This window comes from Corvus brachyrhynchos, unplaced genomic scaffold (genome assembly GCF_000691975.1).
Source record: "Corvus brachyrhynchos isolate BGI_N302 unplaced genomic scaffold, ASM69197v1 scaffold93, whole genome shotgun sequence".
Classification (NCBI taxonomy): Eukaryota; Metazoa; Chordata; class Aves; order Passeriformes; family Corvidae; genus Corvus; species Corvus brachyrhynchos.
The window spans coordinates 903,838-927,285 of NW_008237273.1; the positions used below are offsets into that span (position 1 = coordinate 903,838).

The 23,448-nt window shown below is 36.9% G+C and overlaps 1 protein-coding gene across 4 annotated transcripts in view; it reads left to right on the plus strand.

The window, feature by feature from the left end:
* Window positions 1-23,448, plus strand: part of DENND4C (DENN domain containing 4C) — a 64,789-nt gene that overhangs the window by 39,878 nt on the left and 1,463 nt on the right. For 2 of the 4 annotated variants that reach the window (XM_017730591.1, XM_017730593.1), the window contains 13 exons: window positions 376-504; window positions 1,311-1,451; window positions 2,745-3,892; window positions 5,438-5,618; window positions 7,602-7,711; window positions 10,457-10,632; window positions 11,984-12,166; window positions 13,683-13,872; window positions 14,851-15,096; window positions 16,448-16,565; window positions 18,186-18,339; window positions 19,421-19,485; window positions 20,172-23,448. The exon at window positions 20,172-23,448 is cut by the window's right edge and continues 1,463 nt beyond it. In XM_017730591.1, the coding sequence (XP_017586080.1) occupies window positions 376-504; window positions 1,311-1,451; window positions 2,745-3,892; window positions 5,438-5,618; window positions 7,602-7,711; window positions 10,457-10,632; window positions 11,984-12,166; window positions 13,683-13,872; window positions 14,851-15,096; window positions 16,448-16,565; window positions 18,186-18,339; window positions 19,421-19,485; window positions 20,172-20,308 (2,978 nt within the window). In that variant the 3' untranslated portion in view covers window positions 20,309-23,448. The remainder of the gene's footprint in view (window positions 1-375; window positions 505-1,310; window positions 1,452-2,744; window positions 3,893-5,437; window positions 5,619-7,601; window positions 7,712-10,456; window positions 10,633-11,983; window positions 12,167-13,682; window positions 13,873-14,850; window positions 15,097-16,447; window positions 16,566-18,185; window positions 18,340-19,420; window positions 19,486-20,171) is intronic. The other 2 variants (XM_017730592.1, XM_008630852.2) reach the window with 1 other exon arrangement.

Genomic DNA, 23,448 nt, shown 5'->3' on the forward strand with positions numbered 1-23,448 from the left:
TTGTCTAAATTTCTTTTGTTAATGCATTTGAGAATTTAGCTTACCCAGCAGTTAAATATTTCATGCTAATGTGATAGGAAAGGAATGAAAGCAGATACAGTGCATTAAAAATAGTCACCAGAGTGTTTCTAGGGGAATAACTGGTATTTAATATAATTAGAAAAGTAAATTTGGATTGGAATAGCCTGATTATCTCTGGTGTTATCATCACTGAGTAGATCTTTCCACCAATTAGACATTTTTGAGATCTTACTATGAACTTTTCTGGAGAAACAGCATGTGAAACAAATAAATTTCAGATCCTTTTTTTTCTTATTGAAACACAAATTTAGGAAGGAGAAACGAACTTGAAGCATATATTTGTATTTCTTCAAGCAGATTGTCAGTCAGACCAGGGTTACAGATCCAAGGATGAACTTTTGAGAGATGGTGTGGATAGTCTTCCTCCAACTGAAACACAAGTAGAGAAAGATCTTTCTTCTAACACTGAAGACTTAATAGGAGGTTAAGTATGCATGTTTACATTGGTGAAGGCTTTTGGTAATAAATGTGTTTCATGCATTAGACTACCACAAATGCCTAATGTATTGAATTAATAATGTTGCCAGGCTCAGAATACAACAGATTTCATATAGTTATACTACTTCTGTGCCCTAAATTATAGCAGTGGAATGCCTATAGGTAGAAATAGCCTTTTATTACATTAACTTAATATAGAAGGAAAAATTGGACATATGCTGGAGTACACAGTAATTTACATTCCATTTCTCTCATTTGTCTGTTTGAAATCTTGACAATTCTTTTAGCTGTACTTGTTGACCTAATAAAAGGCACTACTTTTTGTTACCAACTCTTCCCAACTATAGACAGCCTTATGGTCATCTCCTGGCTTTGTTCAGATTTTGCCCTTAGTTTTTCTGTATTTTGTTGTTTTCATTACTGAATTTGTTTCATATCTGGGTTATGAGATCTTTTGTGGGAGTTAGGGCTTCTAAAGCTCTCATTTAACAAACTGCCCTGCATGAAAATCTGTGAACTACTGTTCCTACTCTGCTTTGGTTAGTTGAAAAAAATACTATGGGGAGAAATTGGCAAATGCTATAACCCTGTGAACAGCTAAGCACTCTCTGCATAATGCTGGCAACTGTAACCTCTCAGGGTATTACTTCCAGGAAATGCTCAGTACTTAGTAGGACTGATCCTTTAGTTTGTTATTATGTAAGGGGACAGTTGGAGTTTGTATTTTACATATCAGTGCAAATGAAATTACTAAGGTAAATTTACTAATGTTCACATTCTCTTTCTTGCAGAGGTTTCTACAGAAAAATCTTACGAAAAGCAACAGCTGAATTCAGAAACTCCAAGTCCAGCTGATCCACCTGCTTGGGGTAACAGTATTGTGAAAGTTCCATCTGGCATTTTTGATAGCAGTGGAAGGAAGAGCAGTGGTGGTGAGTCACTGGGTGAAACAGAGCTTGCTGAAGTCCTGATCTTGTGCTGTAGTGTTTTGCCATCTGTTTCATGTTATGAAAAGAAACAAATCTTCTGTTCAAGGTGCAGATGTCTCTCACAATGTTTGCTTTCCACCATTATCCTGTGCAGATGGCATAAAAGGAACTTCTGGATTCTAAGGTTGAAAATCACTGTTCCGTAGATTGAAATCAAGATTTTCCTTGCCCTGCACTCAGAGTGTTTCAGTAATATACTAGAAAACATAGAGAAATAGTGTCTCCACTCAATTTTGTCATCTAAGTCTTGCTCATCTTGGATAAGTCTCTATTCCTGCAGCTTACATTGCCAATCTATAATGCAGGAATAATGTGTGTTGTCTGTGTGCTGTACAAAATTTATTTACTTATCTCAAGATTTATGATGAGGAAGATTTATGGATATATAAAAGCCAGATTTTGGGATGAATTTTTTTTCTGCCTTTGTGTCTGTCCTTTACTAAGACAAAGTAGCCCAGCTTCAGTATACCTTGATAGCAAAGAATTGAGTCTCAGGTAAGAAGTTGCCTGGAACATTTTTGACAATTATGAGAACTGATGGCTAGCCAAGAAGCAGCATTGATGTGAGATTCAAACATTCTCCAGCAGGCGGATATGGTACAACAGGTCTTCTCTTGAGGTCCGAATATAATAGAATTTCTGTAGTTACAGAGATTTTTACCTAGCTAACACAGCTATCCAGGCAGTACATATTTCCAATTACCGTGAGGAAATAGGAATATTTATAAGATTAGTTTATATCTTCCGCACGCTACACTTAATTAGCATTTTCTAAATATACGGCTGTGTCATAAGTGAAATAATGCATCTGTATTGGGCAGACACATGTGGTAGTTTTTTTCAGAACCAGAATGAACTATGGAGTTTGATGTTTAAATCTGTGAATATAGCTCTTGGGGAAAAAAAAGCCCAAAACCAACCAGAGCAATTTTTACTTAGAATTGTAGTTCCCTTTAGTTCATGGATGTAATACCTACTCTCTGGGTGTTGGCACAGGGAAAGGAGGTAGGAGCCATACACAGCTTTGACTCCAAAGAGTAGGTGGCTTTTGATCTGCAGGATGCCTTTGCATCCAGTGAAATAATGTGTTAATGCTGGTGTAACTTCTTAATGGGTATCTTGGGACTGCGGTACTCTCCTCTATGTAAGGAGATTAAGGAGATTTCACATGATTTCAGGAAATAAACATTTTTGGTGGCTGTGGATACCATATTATTAATGCATTTTCTCTTTTAGAAACAGTTTCTAGCCCACTGTTCATAACTCAGGATTTGGTCGAAGATGTAGTCTTTGGTAATGTTTCTCCTAAGAAAACAAGTGAAAAAAGACAGAAGAGGCAAAAACTGTTTTCAGAGAGAAGCTGCAGTTTCAGCAGTGAAAGCAGAGCTGGAATGCTGCTGAAAAAAGGCAGCTTGGACTTGCATTCTAAAGAAATAGCAATAATGATGGGAGAAGATGCCAAGATCCTAACAGCAGCTTTATCTGGAGCCAAAACTTCACCCTGTCATATGAATAAATCCCACAGCTTTGAAAATATCCCTGACCAGCAGGTTTCTGACATCAGTGGCACTTGGAGTTGTGTGACTGAGAGTGATTGGGACCTAGAGCATAGGTCTTTACCAGTGCTGGAAGAACCTGGGGAAGGGCAGGAGCATCTTGAGAATGGAAGAGATGGAAACATGACCACAGTGGCAGACATGAATCATGAACAGTCAGCTGAGTCTGAAAACCTGAAACCAGAAGCCAAAGATGCAACTGCTAAAAGAAATAGCTTTTATGGAGTGGTTAAGCCTATCGAAAGGGAAGATGTTGAAGTAGGCTTGGACCCTTTGTCTTTGCTAGCTACTGACAGCACGCAACCAGGTTATCCAGAACCAGGGGAAAAGTTGGTGTCACCAGTTGCAGCACGAAATTTGGCAGATGAAATAGAGAGCTATATGAATTTGAAGAACCCATTGGGTAGTAAGTTTCCCAGCATGGAACTGCACAAGCTGGATAAGGAATCAGAAGCTTCTGGTATACTTGGTCACTCCCAAGAAAGGAGATCAAGCCTGCCTTTGGATCCCATCCTGCCATCCCCCAAGTGTTACGAAAATCGAAGAAGTCCTTCTGTCTCCAGATCCAAAACATTCACTGGACGATCAAAGCAACAATCCCATCCACAAGTTCAAAAGGAGCGGTCTTCATCTTTGACAGGACTGGGTCGTTCTTCTCCACATGGCTCATTGGGAACTGTTGTAACAACTTTATCCAATCTGAAGTTGGACAATATATTGTCTGGACCAAAAATTGATGTTTTCAAATCAGGCATGAAGCAGGCTGCCAATGTGGCCAGTAAGATGTGGGGAGTTGTAACATCGGCTTATAGTTACTCAGATGATGAGGTAAGTGTTTTTCAATATGAAAAGTTTGGGGACAGAAAGTTGGAGGGGTAACTTCTAGGTCCAGAACGTTGCTTCTCTAGGTGGTGTTTTTTATTAAATATTGACTTTTATTAGCTAATAAAAATTACACTTTATCTATGGGTTTTATCCTTACTATTAAAAAAAAAAAAGCTTTTCAAACAAAGCAAATTAGATGGTCTTGATGCACTAAGTTTTAGCTTTTTGTTCTCAACATTGCCCCCATTTATTTATTTATCTTTTTATTTATATGTAAAGAAACTGAACCAAGAAAGCCTAGTAAGTACCAATTTATGTCACCTTAAGTGATGCCATACTTTCTTGTCTTACTACGGAAAACTGGGCTGTGAAAATAAATTACAAACCCAGGAGGTCAGGTTGGTGAGGATTAAAGTTGGAAGTAATAAGGTGCAGCCTGAGCTCTAGTAAATTTACTTGTCAGGAATTTGGAAACTAAATGTTATGGTTCTTCTGTAACTAGCAGTGTCTTTTTCAGAGTAAAACATTTCAGACTACAATGACAAGAATGAAAGAGCATATAGAGAGATGAATATTGTAACTTCCTCTTTTCTATATGTCTTGTTGTTGTGCCTTCAAACACAGTTTTCGCAGTTAGAAATGCTTCTGCTTGACCCAGTTAATCTGTCAATCTGGTGTTTGGTTTTAAGGATCTTTTGTCTCTCCTCTTTAGGCTGTTAAGATAGCTTCTTGTTGCTTTTCTCAAATTCTCCTTTCATTGCCCAGCCTTCATAAAAGGTGGAAAAGGGGAAGAGAGCTCTGACTTCATTTTTATGTGAAACAAATTTAACTGATGTTATTAATAGGGTCTCTAATACTAAATAAATAAATAAAAAAAATATTTTTTTTTTTAACCAGGTGTTACCTGTGACAATGAAATTTCACTGCCTTGTTTTCTTTCCTGAGATTTTTTCCTATGATTTATGTTTCTTCTGTGTGTTTCTATTAGGCTGATCCGTTGCATAGAATTTTGTTTAATGGCATATAATTCCAAGGATGTGACTTATTTTACTTTTCTTCAAGCATCCTTTCATTCTCTCCTATTTTATTTATTTAACTTACCTTTTTTAAATATTGTAATGATTGTACTTTGTCGCATCTTGTGTTTTGGTGACTGAGTTATTCTGCATCATTTCAGCTGGTATGTTTCCTTCCTGTCTCCAATTCTGAGAATAGGACTTTAACTTGACCCTTTTTTGTGGTAGTTACTTCATTTTGTGTAATGTCTGACGAATCACAGTTCTGCATGATTTGTCATGTTTCTCTTGTAATGAAGAAATTTATATCCCTGTTGTTTTGTCACCCAGTTTGTCAATTTTTCAATATCCTCCTGCTTTGTCCAGTATCTGCACTTTTTGAGGTTACATAGATTTATATCTAATAATTTTTTTACATCAGGATTTATCTTAATCTGGTAGTTTAATTATTTATTCTTTAGGATAAAGATGGAAGCCAAATAATGGATGTGGAAGTACTCAAAAATGCTACTTTTTTTTTCTTGCATTAAAGGAAGAAAGCCATCGACCAGACTGTAACTTCCCTGTTGGTTTTGAAGATAATATTTTAGGAGATAATCTGTTGTCAAGAACTGGAGTCTCAGGCCTGCTTACAAATGAGCTTGCACAAAGCACTACTAGTCTTGGCAGTAGCAGCAGCGGTGGAGATGTAGGAAGACTGCATTACAGTGCAGGTGAGATTATTTGGTTTTGTTTTCCCCTGTGTCTTGGGGTGACTTTATGATGTGTATCCCATATCGCTGCCCTATGCCCAGAAATTAATTCCTGTGCCTTTCTATGCCTTTAAACTGAGCCTGAGGGGGGGAAGGAAAAACTGAGCAAAACATTTTCAAAGCAGTTTGCAGCTTATTCAAGGTCACACAGAGGTAGTTGTTTTTTTTTTTCCCAGCTGTGGCAGGGGGGGATGGAAGCACCCGGCTTGCTGCTTTCCAGTTCAGTTTCTTTTTCTCCAGAGAGAGACTGAGAGTTGAATTTTTTTTTTCTTCCCTGGAATTTCGGATTTTCTCCCTTTTCTGCTGGACTGCTTCAATATTAGAACACATCAGGAGGACTTTCCACCGAGTGCAGAGGGCCTTACTATAATACAACTGGATTACAATACAACAAACAGGGAGAACTGTTGTATGTGAAATCACTCAAAACAGTGGAAGCTATGATAATGTGAAATTATTTCAAGCCCTTAAGAGAATTACAAGCAAATTTTTACTTCCATTTTATACTCTTCTCTTGCAGTATCAAGTAGCTAATGCTTCTCTCTTCATTGAATGTATAAATATGCAGGAGTTTAACCACAAAAATACTTTCTGTGTATGTGATAGGAAGATTACTAACTAGTTATAGCAAGGAACACCTGCTCATTCATGTAAAGTCATAAGACCCTGAAAGTATTAATAGTGAAATATTAATACAGAAAAGCTGAGCAGTTTGAGAACTGCAGATAGGTGCATAACTAACAGAGACAGATCATTTGAGGGAGGAAAGAAGCAAACCAACCAAAACCAAACCAACAGAACAACCCCGTAGTTCCATGTGCACGAAAAACCTAAAGCAATACACACTAAAAGTTCTTCATCTTTACCATGGAATAGGAGGCGTTGGATACATACTTGGATGTACATGGTAAATAATTGATGACTGTAAGCCTATAGCAAATTGTCCATCCCTCCCCTGCCAGATGTAAAACTGGATTAAATAAATCTAATAATTTTCAGTTCAGATTTGGTTCTTATTTTGAGAAAAAATATGTGGTTTTGAGCCAGCTGTGGGTTTGGTTTAGGTCTCTATGTAATGCAGTACTTCAGTGATGCAGATATTGTAAAGCCATCTGCATCAAGAGAGGAGGAACTGTCTTGCATACTGGAGACAAGATGGCTCTGTCTCCCAAAATCTTGGCATGATATCTTAGATATCTTCTAGTTTCAGTTAGTTAGGAGGGTTATAAGAACTAACTGTAAAGAGGGGCAGCCAACAAGGCATGTAAAATTTGTTCACAAACATAATCTTGAACTGAAAAAACAGAGGAGCCTTCTTTATGATGAGGGGATACTGGTGGTGATTTTTTGAATAGAAAAATTTGGGCATGTCAAAAATAATTTTGAAAATTTTTCCTTCTAAGTGTGATTCCAACCATTTTCTTCTGGTGAATATATTCCAACTTCTTTTCCCCTTTTCCTGGATGAGGCTCATAACCATAAAACCTAGCATTACCGAAGAAAGAATCTTTGGTTTAGTGCAGCGTTAATCAGGGAAAACCTAAGCGCAGTAATGGCATTTTTGATATCGTACGCCTCACCTGGTGCTGTCCTTATGTGTGCTATTTATATATGGGTGTATTATTCAAGAAGTCATGACTAACCTTTTAGAGTTGGTCAATATACATTGAGCAATCTTACTGCTCTTTGCCAGTCTATTTTTTTTGTGTTTTTCTTTTACTAATCTGTGATACATTGTGTTAGAAAAATAACCTTGAAATGTTAATCACAAATGTTATATTTATCTATATTGTAATTATAATGTCAATGAGTTACAGATACATGTATCTTTGGAGATCTTTTGGTACAATTTTCTTGCCTTGGTTGAACAGCAGTTGTTTTCTTTGGGGATGGATTAGTCATTCTTTGGTTGAATACAAAACTCAAATGACTCTTTTTGTGCAGGTGAAGTTTCATTCCCAAAAAGTATGAAAGTTCTAGATTCTGAGAAATCAGAGCACAGCTCTTCGCATAATACTAGTTTATCCAGCATTTTCCAGAACTATGCAATGGAGGTAAGATAATAAACTCATAAATTAAAGCTATAATTAGTCAATATTACTGTATGCATTATTACCTGTTTAGTTGCATTGTGGCAGGTTTCTTCAAAACAATTTTTTCCTTGTTTCTACTGCAGAGATGCTTAATACTTGTAGGTTAGAGTGCAACAGCAGCTTTAAAAAAGAAGAGCCTCTTAAATACTTTTATGCATCCCTCATATATAGAGAGAAAAAAATGTTGAGGGAAGGGTCAAGACTTGAAGTGAAAGAGAAGTTAGAGATGAAACAGGAGCTTTTGTGAGGTTTTAGATTTTTTTTCCTTATGAAAATTGTGTTGTTACTAAATAATTATTTATCATTGTTAAATAATGATGATGATAGTGATGAGTTGACCACAGCCAGCAGCAAAGCCCTCTCACAGGTATTTGCTTACTCCCCTCTCAATGGGAGAGAGAATTGAAAGCGCAGAAGAACAAAGCTTGAGGGTTGAGATAAAGACAATTTAATGACTGAGCTGGGGGAAAAGAAATAGAAAAGACAGAGACACAACAACAACAAAAAAATAGTAATGGAGAGATCAGTCAACACCCTGACACCTCAAGGAAGAGTTGCCTTGGAAAAAACACAGAGTTTTGTCTCTGAGCATGATGTTTCCTGTATCATTTTGGTCACACAGTATCACTTTGGTCAGCTGCAGTCAGCTGTCCTGGCTGTGTCCTCTCACAGCCTCCTGGCTGGGTTGGACACATAATGAAAAAAAATCCATGATGGTGTATAAAGCCCTGTGCAGCAATAACTAAAACATTGGAGTGTTATCAGTTAACATGAAGCTGGTTACCAGTCTGAAACACAGGACTATAAAGAATACTAACGAGAAAATTAACTCTATCCCAGCCAAAACTAGTGAAATAATGTTTTAGTATGCTTCTCAGTTTCAGTTAGTACATGTAGATGCTTTCAGATTTCAGATATGTAGGCAATGGTCACTGTGTTTGCCTTGGCTGCTTTTCTTTCAGCTGCAGTGTTACCTTGCTAGGTCCTATGTCGTTTTCATTTATGTTTGATGTTCTGGACATCTAGGCTTGTCAAGCTTCTGCACTGCATTATATAAAGGGCATAGCATAATAAAATAAAAATGTTATTGGGCAAATATCTAAATTGTATTAGCTCTCAAATTTATTAGAAGCTGTATTTGATGCTGTTTTTTCGGATTTTTCTCCCACGTGAGTGAAACAATGAAGTAAGAGGCACAAGGTGTATAGTCCTTTCTTCAGATAGTAGAGGATTAATTTTACCATCTTTTCTCCAGTTCCCTATCTAGCTTAGTGGTAAGACTTCTGTTAGGTTAAAACACAAATTTCTGGTTTTCCACTTATATTGGATTTGCATGGCAAAGATTTGGTAGCAGAGGGGTTACAGGGGTGGCTTCTCTGAGAAGCTGCCAGAACTATCCCCCATGTCCAGCAGAGCCAATGCCAGCCGCTTCTAGGATGGACCCACCACTGGCCAAGGCCAGTCAGTGACAGTGGCAGCAATGCTGGGATAGTGTATTTGAGAAGGCAAAAAGAATGCTGTGCAACAGCAGCTGCAGGAGAGGAGTGAGAACACGTGACAGAAACACCTCTCCAGATACCCAGGTCAGTGCAGAAGGAGGGACAGGAGGTTCTCCAGGTACTACAGCAGGGATTCCCCTGCAGCCTGTGGTGAAGGCCATGGTGAAGCAGCTGTGCGCCAGCAGCATCTACACCATGCTAGAGCAGGTGGATGCCCAAAGGAGGCTAACCTGGTAGACGGGAGCCAGTGCTCCTGGCAGGACCTATGACTCGGTGGGGAGAGGAGCCCAGGCTGGTTTGCTGGCAGGACTGGTGACCCTGCAGGAGACGCATGCTAGAGCAGCTAGTGAAGAACTGAAGCCCGTGAGAAGGGCTTGGAGAAGTTAGTACAGGACTGTCTCCTGTGGGAGGGACCCCACACTGAAGCAGGGGAAGAGTGTGAGGAGGAAGAAGTGTCAGAAAAACATGGGATGAGTTGACCACAATCCCCATTTCCTATTCCCATGTGCCATTTCAGGGAAGGAGGTGGAGAAGTCAGAAATTAAGGTCAAGCCTGGGAAAAAGGGAGGTGTAGGGGGAAGGTGTTTTAAAATTTGGGGTTAATTCTCATTACCCTACTTGAACTTTTAATTGGCAGTAAATTAAATTAATTTCCCCTAGTCGAGTCTGTTTTGCCTGTGGCAGTGATTGCTGAGTGATCTCCTTGTCTCAATTGTGTGTGACTCACAAGCCTTTTGTCACATATTTCTTCCCCTATTTGCTTAAAGAGGGAGATTGACAGAGTGGCTTTTGTGAGCACCTGGCATCCAGCCAGAGTCTACACACCACACTATTATAAAGGTTTCTTTTGTGTTTGATTGGTTTTGTGGGATTTTTTTTCCTTTTTGGATAAGTAGACATGCATTTACTTATACAATTCAAAACAATTTGTGTATTTATAAGTTTTCATAGAAGCAAAAAATTGCAAATGCTAAATTGGTAGCCTTTTAGCGTAATGTTTCTTCCATGTCAAAAATAAATTACTAATGTATTTATTTCATAGGTAAAAGTTACTGTGGACGAGATAATTCTGAGTATGGTGAGAAAGAAGTCGTGAACTCACTTCTCCCCATTGGTCTTCTGATACATGTTAAACTTCTGTGGGTACTAAGACTATAAAAAACAATTGTAAAAGAATCCTGATAATATTAGTTCTCTGCTGTTCTAGGTCTTGATGTCAAGCTGCTCTCAATGTAGAGCTTGTGATGCTTTGGTTTATGATGAAGAAATTATGGCTGGGTGGACAGCAGACGATTCAAACTTGAACACTACATGCCCTTTCTGTAAAAGTACCTTCCTACCTTTCCTTAATGTTGAATTTAAAGACCTTCGTGGCTCTGCAAGGTCAGTGCATTTTATAGATACTCTGTTTCTGCCTTCGTACCTGTGCATAGTTTTATTTATTCACAAGAGGATCTTAGATATTGTAGCAATTGGAAAAAACCTGGACCATGTTCTAAGTTGACGGAATTGCTTTATTAAGCACACAGCAGTATTTATATGTTTTTTTTGGTGCACAAGTTTAGGATCAAACTATGCGGCTGGTGATTAGGAAACTAACCAATCACACGAATAAATGTCAAAGCAGATGTTTCTTGCTCTTCTATCTCGGACACTCTCACACAACCCACACAGTTGTGTTCTGGGCCGCTTAATTGAAGCATTCTTACATAGGTATTTATGGCTGAGGATGATCTTTTGCTATGTACTTTCTCATGGGAAAAAGGTGCTTGTTAAGGTCAACAGGAGCAGCCTCTTCTACAGATATCTCTCCCCATCTAGATGTACGGAAGAATGTTGCTGCCTATTTGATGGTCGTGATTGTATTGAAGGAAATTATAGGTCATGTAAACTATTGAGTTGCATTGTAAAAACAGCCAAAACCTGAAGAACCGGTTGCCTTTTTATCACTTTTTTGTTTCCTATTTTCTATGTAAGCATAACTGTACAGAATGTGTAAGTCTGTTTTCATTTTGTTTCAATGTTAAAACAAAGCCTATGGACCTTAAACTGTATAAAAGCATATGAAGAGGTTTTTAAATCTGTCAGCAAAGAATTTTTCCCAGATCATATTTGCTAGCAGCTTTTAGTTCCAGATGCTCCGCCTTATTGTTTCTCCAGTTTAAGCTTCTCTACTTATTGTTTTTAACCTCTTTTAGCTGCACTGTGGAAAATGGAAATTAATTTTAAGTTCCAGTTCTCACTGTAGTGGTTATTGCTGTGAAACAGAGATTCCACTAGTGTTCTCTAATGCAGAAATTTAACATCTGTATTAACTGTAGAGTGTGTACTTAAGAGACTTAGCAAAGCAAGACCCATTTGTGTTGTCCTGTGCTTATAGTGGTGTATGATTGTGCAGTCTGTAATGTCAGATTACAATAGCAACCATTTTCAGTGATGTGTCAGCTATTAATATGCTGTTGCTGATTTGGAACCATGACAAACTAAGGTTGCTTGTAATGATTTTTGTCCAGTGTAGGATGTCTTTTTGCAGATCGAATCTTGTTATGTGTTAATTTACTCTGCCTGTGTAAGTTGCAGGGGTGAGAGTAGGATGGAGTTTATGTCCTGTTGTCAAGCTTTTTAATGTTGTCTCCTTTTTTTGCTACTTTTGAAAATTAAATGTAGAAAATAATAATTTTATGACTCTGTATCTTTACCTTTGTATTTTTCTCCCTCCCATTCATGTAACTAGCTTTTTCCTGAAGCAAAGTACCTCAGGAGATAGTTTACAGAGTGGTACTCTACCATTAACCACGGATCCCCTGGAGCAGAAACTGTTGACCAGTCCACCTGTTGATGACTTGATCAGTTTTTCAGATCACCTGCAGTCCAGCCACACCATAGCTGAAGAAACCAGCTCTGCAGCTGAGCAGGGGTAGGTAAAACAGGATTGTTAGTTCTGTCAGAAATGCATCGGTACTTCCACACTTAAAAGGGTAAGGCTGGCTTTTATACCAAATGTGGTGAAGTACAGTTGTAACTTGAGGATCATCTCTTTCCTCTCACTCTTTTTGCATGTTTTAAGCATGCTTTTATCAGTTTGAAGTAAACTCATTCCACAAGTGAGTAGGTTCTAGAGACACAGCTATAGAAATAAAACTTCATGTCCATCCACTATGAATCAATTAGTAGAACCTCAACTCAGTGTGATTAAAACCCCATCACCTTTTAAACTCGCACAGAAATTCAAGCATTGCTTCTCCTTTCCTTGTATGTATGATTTAAAAAGAAGGACACTGCATTACGGGAAAAAATTAAGTCCATTTGCTGGAACACTTTGAGAGAAAGTTCTGGGAGCACTCAAGACTTGTGCTGAGCTTGTGTTCTATGACAAACAAAATCTGTGTAAAACTCAGAAAAACAATACCACTTTTGAAATAGTTTGAGGAAAAAAAGCATTAAGAGGAAGGTGTCATCTTGGACAAGGGAAGAATTGAAATAATGCTGCTATGAATTGTGACCTTTTTGCTGGGATTGCTTACATTTTGTTGTAATTGTTTGGGGTTTTTTAAATCATTATTCCATTTGAAGTTCTGGAGTATTAGTGCCTGAGAGTAATGAGCTAATGTCTGTGTCAGACAACTAGAGCTTTAATCAATGCAATAGTAGTTAGTCTTAATACACTAAAAATTAAAGGTGGTATTGCTTATGTTAACATCTTAATTTTTATGGCAATGTATTTTTAACTAAAGTAAAATTTAGGAATGAAAGTCACCTGTAAATAATCTCTTCTCTCTCTGCAGATTATATGGAAGCAGACACTTTCTGTTTCATTTTGTTCTTCTGTATTCTAGTTGAAGTAGTAGTTTCATCCATTATAATTGTAAGGAGCACAGAATGAATATTCCCAGATCTGCAAATGGCTTGGTTGTGTGTGTTAAATCTGACAAGCCTGAGTTTACTTAAATTAGCTTTCTGGATGAGTTTGACAGAATTTTCTTATTATTATTTTGGCATGCAATTTTTAAATTGTTTTCTGTTATACTGTTGTTCTGTTCATGACACTTAGAAAATAAAGGGAAGAGGAAGTAAAGATGAGCATAGTGAAAGGAAGATAATCTTCATAGATTGGGAAAACTGTAGATTGCTGTTTTTCTAAGCAAGGTAAAGCTGTACCAGAGCAGTGGTATCTGTACAGAACTACAGTGCTTTCAGATTCATATCTTAAGTTACACCCAGCTGCTTTTCTGGGAGGATATTTATACTGGTCTGAGAGGCATTTTGTTCTGTATTCCCTAAACAATGGAGCTAAGTAGGAAAGTACCATTTCTTATTAATAGAGAAAATTGGTTTGGAATCTTTACTTGGCAGCCTTTCTCTGCTTCCTTCCTGTTGCCATAGAAATACTGAATAGTTTCATATCAGCACATTTTCTTCTAAAATTCACACAGTGAAGTGGCAGAAGAGAAGACTATAGATCCCACAACCATGGAGACACGTGCCAATAGTCCACCAAAAAGGGGTGTGTCCTTGACTCGGAGCCACAGTGTTGGAGGTCCACTGCAAAACATTGATCTTTCCCAGAGACCGTCTCATGGCATTTCAACAGTTAGTCTTCCAAATAGTTTGCAGGAAGCTGTGGTAAGTCTAGAAGTTGCATATTCAGTTGAGAGAAAAATATTGAAGACTTAATTAATGAACTTAATAATATTCTACTACTAGCTTTCTTGTCCATTTGGGGAATGGGAATGGCCAAGCATATTTTCACCTTCTTATAACTGAAAAAATCTTAGTTCAGTTTATCTAAAATTGCTTTTACAGTACTTTGTATGAACAGATCTGCTTGATTTGAAATATTCTCTCTAAGAGAATGAAGCTAGTCTTTGTCTTTCTAAAACTGGAAGTTCAATAGTAAAACAACTCCTACACCAGACTAAACACAATAGCGCAACATGTTGCAAGAATGAAAGTTTGTTCAATTTCTGTGCTCTTCCTTACACTCCTCCTGTATGTCCTGTTAGTCTTACCTGTTGAGTGGACAGGAAAAGGTAAGAGGCAGTATTGAGCCTCTTACCTTATTTGTGAAAATAAGTGTTTCTCCTCTCTTGGTGCTTGTTATTTTCCAGAAGCTGCCTTAACATGCGAACTTATGATTCAGTTCCACAGCTGATATAATTACTGACATTTCTCTTCAATTTCCATTGCTGCAGGCTTGGTACTGGCTACCAGCTTAGATAGCTTGAAACTGTACAATCAGGAACAAGTTCTAACAAATTAGCATTTTTTTCTTGTTCATATAATAGAGAAAGCCTAGGTGATTGATCTTTAAAATTAAGAAATCCCTAATGGTCAAAACTGCCAATGCTGTTAAAGTTATTGTGTGTTCAGTAGTACCAGAGGCTTCTTCCAAACATCAAAAGAAACTCTGCAATGAAGGTTTCCAGGGCAAGTAATCTTGAAGAGTACTTCTGGAAAAAAAATCTTCTTTGTTTTAGTAAAAAACAAAAACAAACATAAAAAAACCCCACACCAAGCAAACAAACAAAGACCAACCAAACAAAAAACCCAAACAAACAAAGAAAACCAAAAAACCAAAACCTTTTTTTTGTGCATTTTTAGGATCCTTTAATAAAACGACCTAACCCTGCCCCTGTATCTGTACCCTATTTGAGCCCTTTGGTACTGCATAAGGAACTTGAATCACTGTTGGAGAATGAGGGAGAGCAAGTAATCCATACATCCAAATTTATCAATCAACACCCCATAATCTTCTGGAACCTAGTCTGGTATTTCCAACGGTTGGATCTGCCTAGCAACTTACCTGGACTCATTCTGACATCTGAGCACTGCAATGATGGCGTGCAGGTAAGTGGCTTCCTCGTGTTAGAACGGCGGTATTACCGTGAGTTAAGCTGGAGAGCTTGGTTCAAAAATACTGGGTAAGTAATTCCTGAATAGCTGAATATAAGTTACTGGGTTTTTATAATACAACTAGGTAGGTTTGTTTTCCATAAGGATTCGTGAAGGGAGATGTGTGAAAACAATCTTCAAATTCTAGTCAAGATGGTCTCTTTTAAAAAGCCAGAGAGTAGGATTCATTGATGAATAGGAAGAAAGGAAAGAGGATGTGTCTGCAAAGAACTCAAAATCTGTAATATACTGCAATACACACAGAGTGAGTTACATACTTGAGTTTATAATCTTTAAAGTTAATGGACAGTATTTTTTGTTCTCTTGCAATAATAGGTTTTGCTATTCAAACTCCACTTTGTTTCAGTACTACATGACTAGAACAAAAGAATGTAGAACAGATCTATTTTTTGAGTACTTTGTGTTTCTAATTTAAAGGAGTAGATTGAAAACGATATGATTTTTATGTGTAGGTACAAACACAAAATTAAATATGTATTTGTACCTGATGCATGCAAAAAAAGAGGTGTTCTTTTCCTATCTAATTATACGCGCTTCAACTTCAAAATTCTTTCCCTCAATTTTCAAAGAAACACCCACCTAGAACTGAGAAAAATTTTGCAAGAAATGTACTTGAAGACAATACTAATGAAATCTATAGCATCCTGGAAAACCACAATGCTGTAAGAGGGAAAACAACAGGATGGGACATAATACCATGTAATTACTATTTAAATAGGCACACTAAGTGGTAAATTTTTCTTGCCTGGTAATTCTTGCTGTATTAGTGATTCCAGGGGCACTTAATTTTATAAAATAATTACATAACTGTTGCTTTGACTTCCATATATTTTTTATGGAAATAAATAATATTTGCATACATATGAAGATTCTTTGTGCTTTTTGGGAAGGCCGACATATAGACATGCATACCAAAATGTTCGTCAGGTCAGAAAATACTGCGGTATGGTATGATAAGTAGTACAAATCAAATACAGTGTTTGGGGCACAAAAAATATTTCCAGGTATATACTTATAAATATTTTCTTCAGATGCCTGTAGAAAATTAAATGGTCTTCATACATTGGGATAGATTAAAAAAGGTAATTAAATGTTGCAGTACTTGTGACTGCTCTGGTTGAGTGCAGTTTACTGTAAAAGATATCATCTGTTCCTCTTTGTTAGATTCAAGTTAAATAGAGTAAACCTTCTTTGTCTGCAAAATTAGTAAAAGAACATGGTTTTTAAATAATGTAACACTGTCCTGGTGTTTTTAAAACTTTTTCTCTTTCCTCATGTGTTTTAGCTTCCTTTGACATCTCTTGCTCAAGATAGCAAGCTAGTATACATCCATCTTCTATGGGACAATATCAACCTCCACCAAGAGCCAGGGGAGCCCCTGTATATATCTTGGAGAAATCTCAGTAAGTGAAACAAATGCTACAGAAAGCAGAGGGAGCAGAGACTATGGAAAGAAACTGTTGTTTTATAGTGGCTGATGTGCACACAGCCCATCAATTTGCAGTATTTTTTAGTGTGTGAAGTATCTGCAATCCCTTAAGTACTTCACATAGTTCACATAGTTAGTTGTGAAAATAAGTTTAATCTGTTCATCATATGTCATACAGTTTCAGGGGGGAGGAATTGCTGATTGCTCTACATGTGGTGCTAAATAAGCCTCACTTGTTTTGAATGTTTTGCTGCATGATCTGGTAATAGCTCTGCAGGCATGTACAAGAAGGCTGTATTACAAAAAGGTATCTTGTACTTCTGTAAATGAACAAAATATCACAAGTCCCATTAATAGATACATTTGGCACCTCTCTTGACTGTCACAAAGTAAGACCAAAGAAAGCCTTGTCTAGCATAAAAACAGGCAGACTGGTTATAAGAACTTAAGGATTTCCTTACTTCTGATCATCAAAAAATCTTTGTTGATCTAAACTTCTAAGTCCCTGTTTTAACTTTTAAAAACTGCTAAAAACTGTGTAGTGTGCTAATTTTGGTTCTAAGTAATTAAAAAGGGTTTGTTGAAAAATGTCCTAAAAATAACAACACTGATCAGAAAAGTACATTCAAGCGCACCAAACAATGTGGTATTTCCCTCAGATTCTACAAAGTATATTGATGTAACCATAATAGATGAAAAGCATCCCCAAATCATCTAGCCATGGATGAAGATGCATAAATATATATATTTGTGTAACAAAGGAGCAAAAGGCCTGTTTTAGATGTGGAGGAAAAATAGCTTTTTAGACAGGCCATATAGCAGTGTCAGAAGATATTTTGAAAACAAGAAATTACATTTGTAAAGCATCATATATGTCAATTTTATGAAAATGTCATGTTGGTGTGGTGAAGATTACTAGGCTTGGTCTGCAATTCATTTACACACCATGTACTCACTGCCTAGTCTGTAAACTAACTTCTTTTCCAGTACATGGACTTACTATTCCCTCATGAGTCACTGTTTTCCAGAAAATACTAGTTTGGTGTTATTCTGAATGTGGCATTTGAAGTAACAAATCACGATGGTAAATGTCTTGATCATTTTCTTTCTTGTTTGATTCAGCTGTGCATTATCTATTTCAATATGTATCCCAAAGTTACCAGTTAATTGTAGGTGGCTTTTAAGATGGGCTTTGATAAGAAAAGTTTCTTTGCTAAGAAAAGTGGCACTTCTATTTTATTTCTTTTCCCTTGTTTAACAATAATCTTCTTGCAGTGAACCTAATTTTTAAGTACAGCAATGAATCTGAGCTAACCAACCATCACAGGCAATCTGATGCTGGGTACTCTTCAGTCTCTTGTGTTTCTGTCATGTGCGACCTCTTGCACATGGATACTTGATGCATCCTGTCACTTTTGGGTGAAGTTACTTCTGAGTGAAGACTATATGCAGACAAAGTCCTTCCATTTTAACAAATTTCTGTAGATTGAGTAGAGGTTGTCTATGTGTATCTCACTTTTGGAAATACTTCTGCTTATTAAAGTGGAAAAAAAATCTTTACTGCTTTAATAGTCTGTATGGTTGTACTTCCCAGATTCTTCTGAAAAGAAACCCTCCACACTGGCAGAAGATCAGCAGGCAACAAACACTTTGTTAGAGAACATCAAACTAAGTATTCAACACAATGATGTTATTAAGCCGATCAACCTCCTCCTACAGAAAGTTAAGCCAGATATGAAACGACAGAGGTAAAGGGATAATCTCTTCTTAGTTTCTCCCCACTAAAAATTAAATAAGATCAGACTGTGTACATTTCATAGTGATAATATCATAAGGACCTCTGGGGAAGATTCAGTTTCATTTGTGCCCACCAAAAACCACGTGTATTTCTTTATGCCTATGTTTACGAAGAGATGCACTCTGTATGCAGATGCATGGTGCATCCAGATCAAATGGATGAATGTGATTCTTTAATGAAAATGGACATTTTACAGTCAGTAAGAAAAATGCAGGTATCAATTACACAGATTTTGACGGTACTCCAGGTCTAGAAAATTGACAAATAAAAATGTACAGCATCCTGTTGCAGTGTGTGGAATATTCTCCCTAGTTACATCTTTTGAAATTCCAGCAGCCTGGAGTACTGGCTATGAAAAGTGGATGCAGCATGATCCACAAAGAGAGGGAGATATGTAAATAATTCCTGTAATGGTACATTTTGTAATCTGCACTGCAGTTCAAGGAAGGCTTTGTACAAAAGCACAGGCTCTGAAGTAAATTACAGCAGATGTGTTTGACATTTATCATGCTAAGTCATCTTTGTTTCTGTATTTTGTAGTTACTAAAAAGAAACAGAAACTGATTTGCCTAGAGGACCATCTTTATGACTTCCACAAGGGGAAAAAAAGAATATCTGATTATTTAGTGATATCTATTTTTGAGATAGATCATGACATTCTGAAACAAGAAACAAAAAGTATGGGTGACCTAAAAGAAACCCACACAGGGCTTCATGGTCAGGCAGGAACAAATTAATAATAAATAAAAAAGTGGTGGTTAATTTAATATTTCTTGTTTGCTTGGCATTTTGATGGCAGAGGAATTTTTCATAGAAAATGTAACTACTAGGATCTAGAAATAATACTTCTTTCTGCATTAAGTAAAAGTATTCAGGCATTAGAGCTGGTTGTCATGGAGATTGGTCACTGTCTTCACAAGCAAGGTTAACAAAACAGCTGCAGAAACTACATAATGGAAGTCTTCAATATTGACTTTGTAAACAGGATAGTTGGTGCTTTCATTAACTCACCCTTCAAAATATTCCCCTAGGAGTTTTTACAGGGAAATTCTTTTCCTGTCTCTGGTGTCTCTTGGAAGAGAAAACATTGACATTGGTAAGTAAAAAAAACTGTGAAATGTATAGTCCCTGTGGATATTTTACATGAAAGCTAGTGTATAAAACTGACTTTTCATCCATGAGTTTCTAAGATTCAGTTGTGTTTTAGTGAGAAGTAGTGGGCTGTCAGTCTTTAGGTGTTGGTTTTATGTAAATAAAATTCATATGGAACAAATAACGCTGACTTTGTTTGAAAACAGTAATGAGTTAGTTTGTAACAAAGGGTATTGAAGAGCTTGAAGTTTTAATTCCTCATGTCTGAAAGCTTGTTTCCAGTCTTGTCCATCTTTCTCCGACCCACATATCAGATCTATGTCATCTAAACACCTGATTTCCCCCCCCCTCCTGATGTGTTCTATCCTGTCTTCTATTTGGTGCTATGCAGTCGAAGTGAGTCCCTTGTGGGGGAACGTGATAGCCAAAATACATTGGGAACAGGCAAACGGAACTGTGAAAGAAGCAATGGGCAGGCACTGTGATGTGTTGTGGTGCCACACCATCTTATGGAGATGCTTTTCAGGCCCTCTGAGAGGGTGCATTTAAAAAAAAAAAAAAAAATCAGCATCTAGTGAGTGAAGATAATTTTGTTACTATATAAAAATCACCAAAAGCATTTTATAGGACTAGTATAGTGTGTTGTACAGTGTTTGCAAAATAACCTCAACTGTGCTTTTTCTATTTCAGAGGTCTTTGATAGTGAATACAGACTTGCACTTAAAAAACTACCAGAGGAAGTTCTTGAAAAGATGCAGAAAATAGATGCTCCACCAAGCAGCAGGGTTGAGTGTTGCAGGAAGTGCTTTGGAGCACCTTTAATATAAAAACAAGAAAGACGCACACTAAACTTTTGAGAGACAAAAGCAGAGGTGAACAAACCAGGAGCATGGTGATATATACACTTTTGAATCCCAAAAGGTGTTAATTGAGCAATTTGTCAAACCAGTTTCATTGAGCTGCAACATATATTCTTCTCTTTTATCTCATAGGCACATTGTAAAGTATGTCAAAATGTTTTAAAATTATGAGTATGTTTCAGTGGTTGGTCTGCTTTCCCCCCATATATATTTTTTAATTTCCTCAAATTTTTCCTCCACAATATCAAGTTGTTCAAAAAGGTGATGACTAAACAGCAGTCTATAATTGGTGACTTTCTTAAGGGCCACCAATATTTGTGTATTTTAATGAAGTACTTTTCCAGTACTCAGATTCTTCATTGCTTCTTTAAAATCACCTTTACCTAGAGGGGGATCCTTTTATTAGTGTGTGGTGTGGTTGTATGAATGCAAATATTTCAAACCTTGTATTGGAAGCTGCAATGCAGTTGCTTTCGTCAGATCACAGTACCTAAAATTGGTACCCTTCTCCTTACTCTTGTCCCAATCAGTATTCTGAATTACCTTTGCTGACCTTTTCACAATGTGTGTCTATTGCTGTGAGAAAACAGAAACTTACACTCAACTTTCCTGTGTTCTCTATCTGATAAACTATAAGATCCTGTAAACGTACTGGCTGCTTCCTCCAAAGAAGGATAGGCTTCTACACAAAGCAGCTCAGAGGTGGATGGCTTTCTAAAAATTAGGTAGGAAGCTCAAATGGTATTAGAATACATACAAGGATTGTCAACAGATACTGCCTGAAAAAAAATTATGCTTTATACTATTTGCATGTGTGCTTAAGAAGTGTCTTCCTTGAATTCTTTGTCACCCTCTCCCTTGGTTTCATACTAGCCTGTGGGTTAATTGTTTTGCACTGATAGTCCAGATTCAATATTTCAGTTAAAATGTATTTATAAATGTGGTCTTCAAGGTGTATATTAGCAGAAATGGAGTGCTTATGTGTATGATCTGAAAAGATGTATCCATCTTTTGGATTGCGTCTAGTAGATAAGACTCTTCCTCACCTCACATATTTAATTGACTACAGTAGTCATAGTCTTGGCAAGGAGAGCCTGGATACTGGTCAACAGTTTAAAAGTTTCTGTTACTTGAAAAATATTATAAGATTTATTCCAGGCTGAAAGCTAGTGGTGTGGCTTTTACAATGGAATAATTTGTAGAGAAAAAAAGATATCTGTAGCATGTAAAAGGAGCATAGATTAAAATATTAATTGCATCTGGGCATGAATGTGTTTGCTTGATACTACTTTTAAAAACTTTCATTCTTCAAAATTATGAGGGATGAAGATCTGTCTGGAACAATTTTTACATTAAACAATAAAACAGATTTTTTTTATGAGGTGAAAACAAGGGAGTGGCACTATTTGTGACAAAATATATTTGCATCATAGACTGATGCCTTATATTTTGTCTAAAAGTGCTGATCCTAAGTTAATATGGGGATATTACCTAGACAGATTCTCTCCTGATAGAACTATTGTGCTTTCTCAACAACTAAAAGTGAGAAAGCACAAACTTTTTTTTTATTATTCTTTATTCTTTGGGTTTATGCATAGTTGCTTGCTGATACCTGACCTACATAACAATTAAAAAACAGTCCTTGATTCTTCATCTTTTCCCCTCTTCTCCAGTTACACAATTGGCACGATTCTGTCCTTCTAAAGTTAAAGTCTATCTAAAGCATTGATCCAAACAACTTACTATTTCTACAAATCAAAGTCAGCAATTTTTTCCATGTAACTCTATACATTCTTTTCCAACAGACAGCTACACAAAGACCATATTTGAGTGTTAAATGGACAAACCATGTGATTATGTGATGCAACTTGCAAGGAATCAAGTTTTAGTTATCCTTAAATTCTCCCAGCTCATTAAATTGCAAGGAAAATCTGTCTAGTGAGTGCTGTTTTAGATATGTGAAATCCAAACAGTTTTAAAACATAGTAAAATAATATTATTATGAACTAGTTTCCATAAACACATAATCTTCCTTTCCAAACAACTTTCTCGTATGTTGCTGAAAATACAGATTAATCAGGTAGTAGTGTTGTAAAGAAGGCAAAGCAGATTGTGTCACAATTCTAGTGTTTAATGTTAAACCTTTCCCAGGTATATACACTAGACAAATAAAACCCAACAAAACTAAAGCCAGAGGAGAAAAGGACGGCTGCAGAATTGAACTTGCTTTGATTTACTCTTGCATATTGGCATTTTTGTACACTACAAATTAACTGCTGTTCCTGGTGTAGGCACCTGGATTTCAGAGTGGTAGAGGTCCTGCATGTAGCTGCTTGAAATCTTTTATCTGCATATTGGAATTGATTCTTTAATATAGAATAAAAAAAGGAAGACTTTATCCTTTTTATAGAAAGTTTTTAATGCTTAGGTTTTAGTAGCTAACTAATCAGTTGGTTCTTGAATGTAATCCATAACTCAGATGAAAAGGGAGATCTCTGAAAACAATTTGTTTTTATCTCAGAAGATCCTTTTTTATGGGGAAAAAAGTGTAAGAGTTTAACAAAATCTGGCCAAAAATAAGCAGGGAAAATTTTTAAAAGTTTGTTGTGAGTACATTGCAACCACTTTTGTTCTTCTGAAAATTAGGCACTAAAGGCACATTTCTGCAATTTAGTTGACAGGATGAACTTCTTGGGCTATATGGGGATGACTTAGTTACCTACAAATGCTTCTGACTTGTTTGACGCCCAACTCCTAGGAATCCAAATTTATCTGAATCCATAATAGATTACTGATCTGGGCAAAGTGTTGTGAAGGAGGTATGTGGATAAAGCTTGATTTTGGTTCTGTTGCTCTGTCAGTATAAACAGAAGAAGTAGCATTTTGCTCACTTGTGAAACTCTTGCCTCCACATACTCTTTCTAGTATTTCAACAGCCAGTGTTCAGAAGGAGATGGTTCTTCTGTGTATATTTTGTAATTCCCGTGTACAACCTGAAGGAAACATTTGCAGATCAGCATTAACTTCAAAACACGCAATGTGTGCACAAAGTGAGGGCATAAAGCAACCTGATAACAGATGTAGATGCAAACAATGAATTTCAGGAA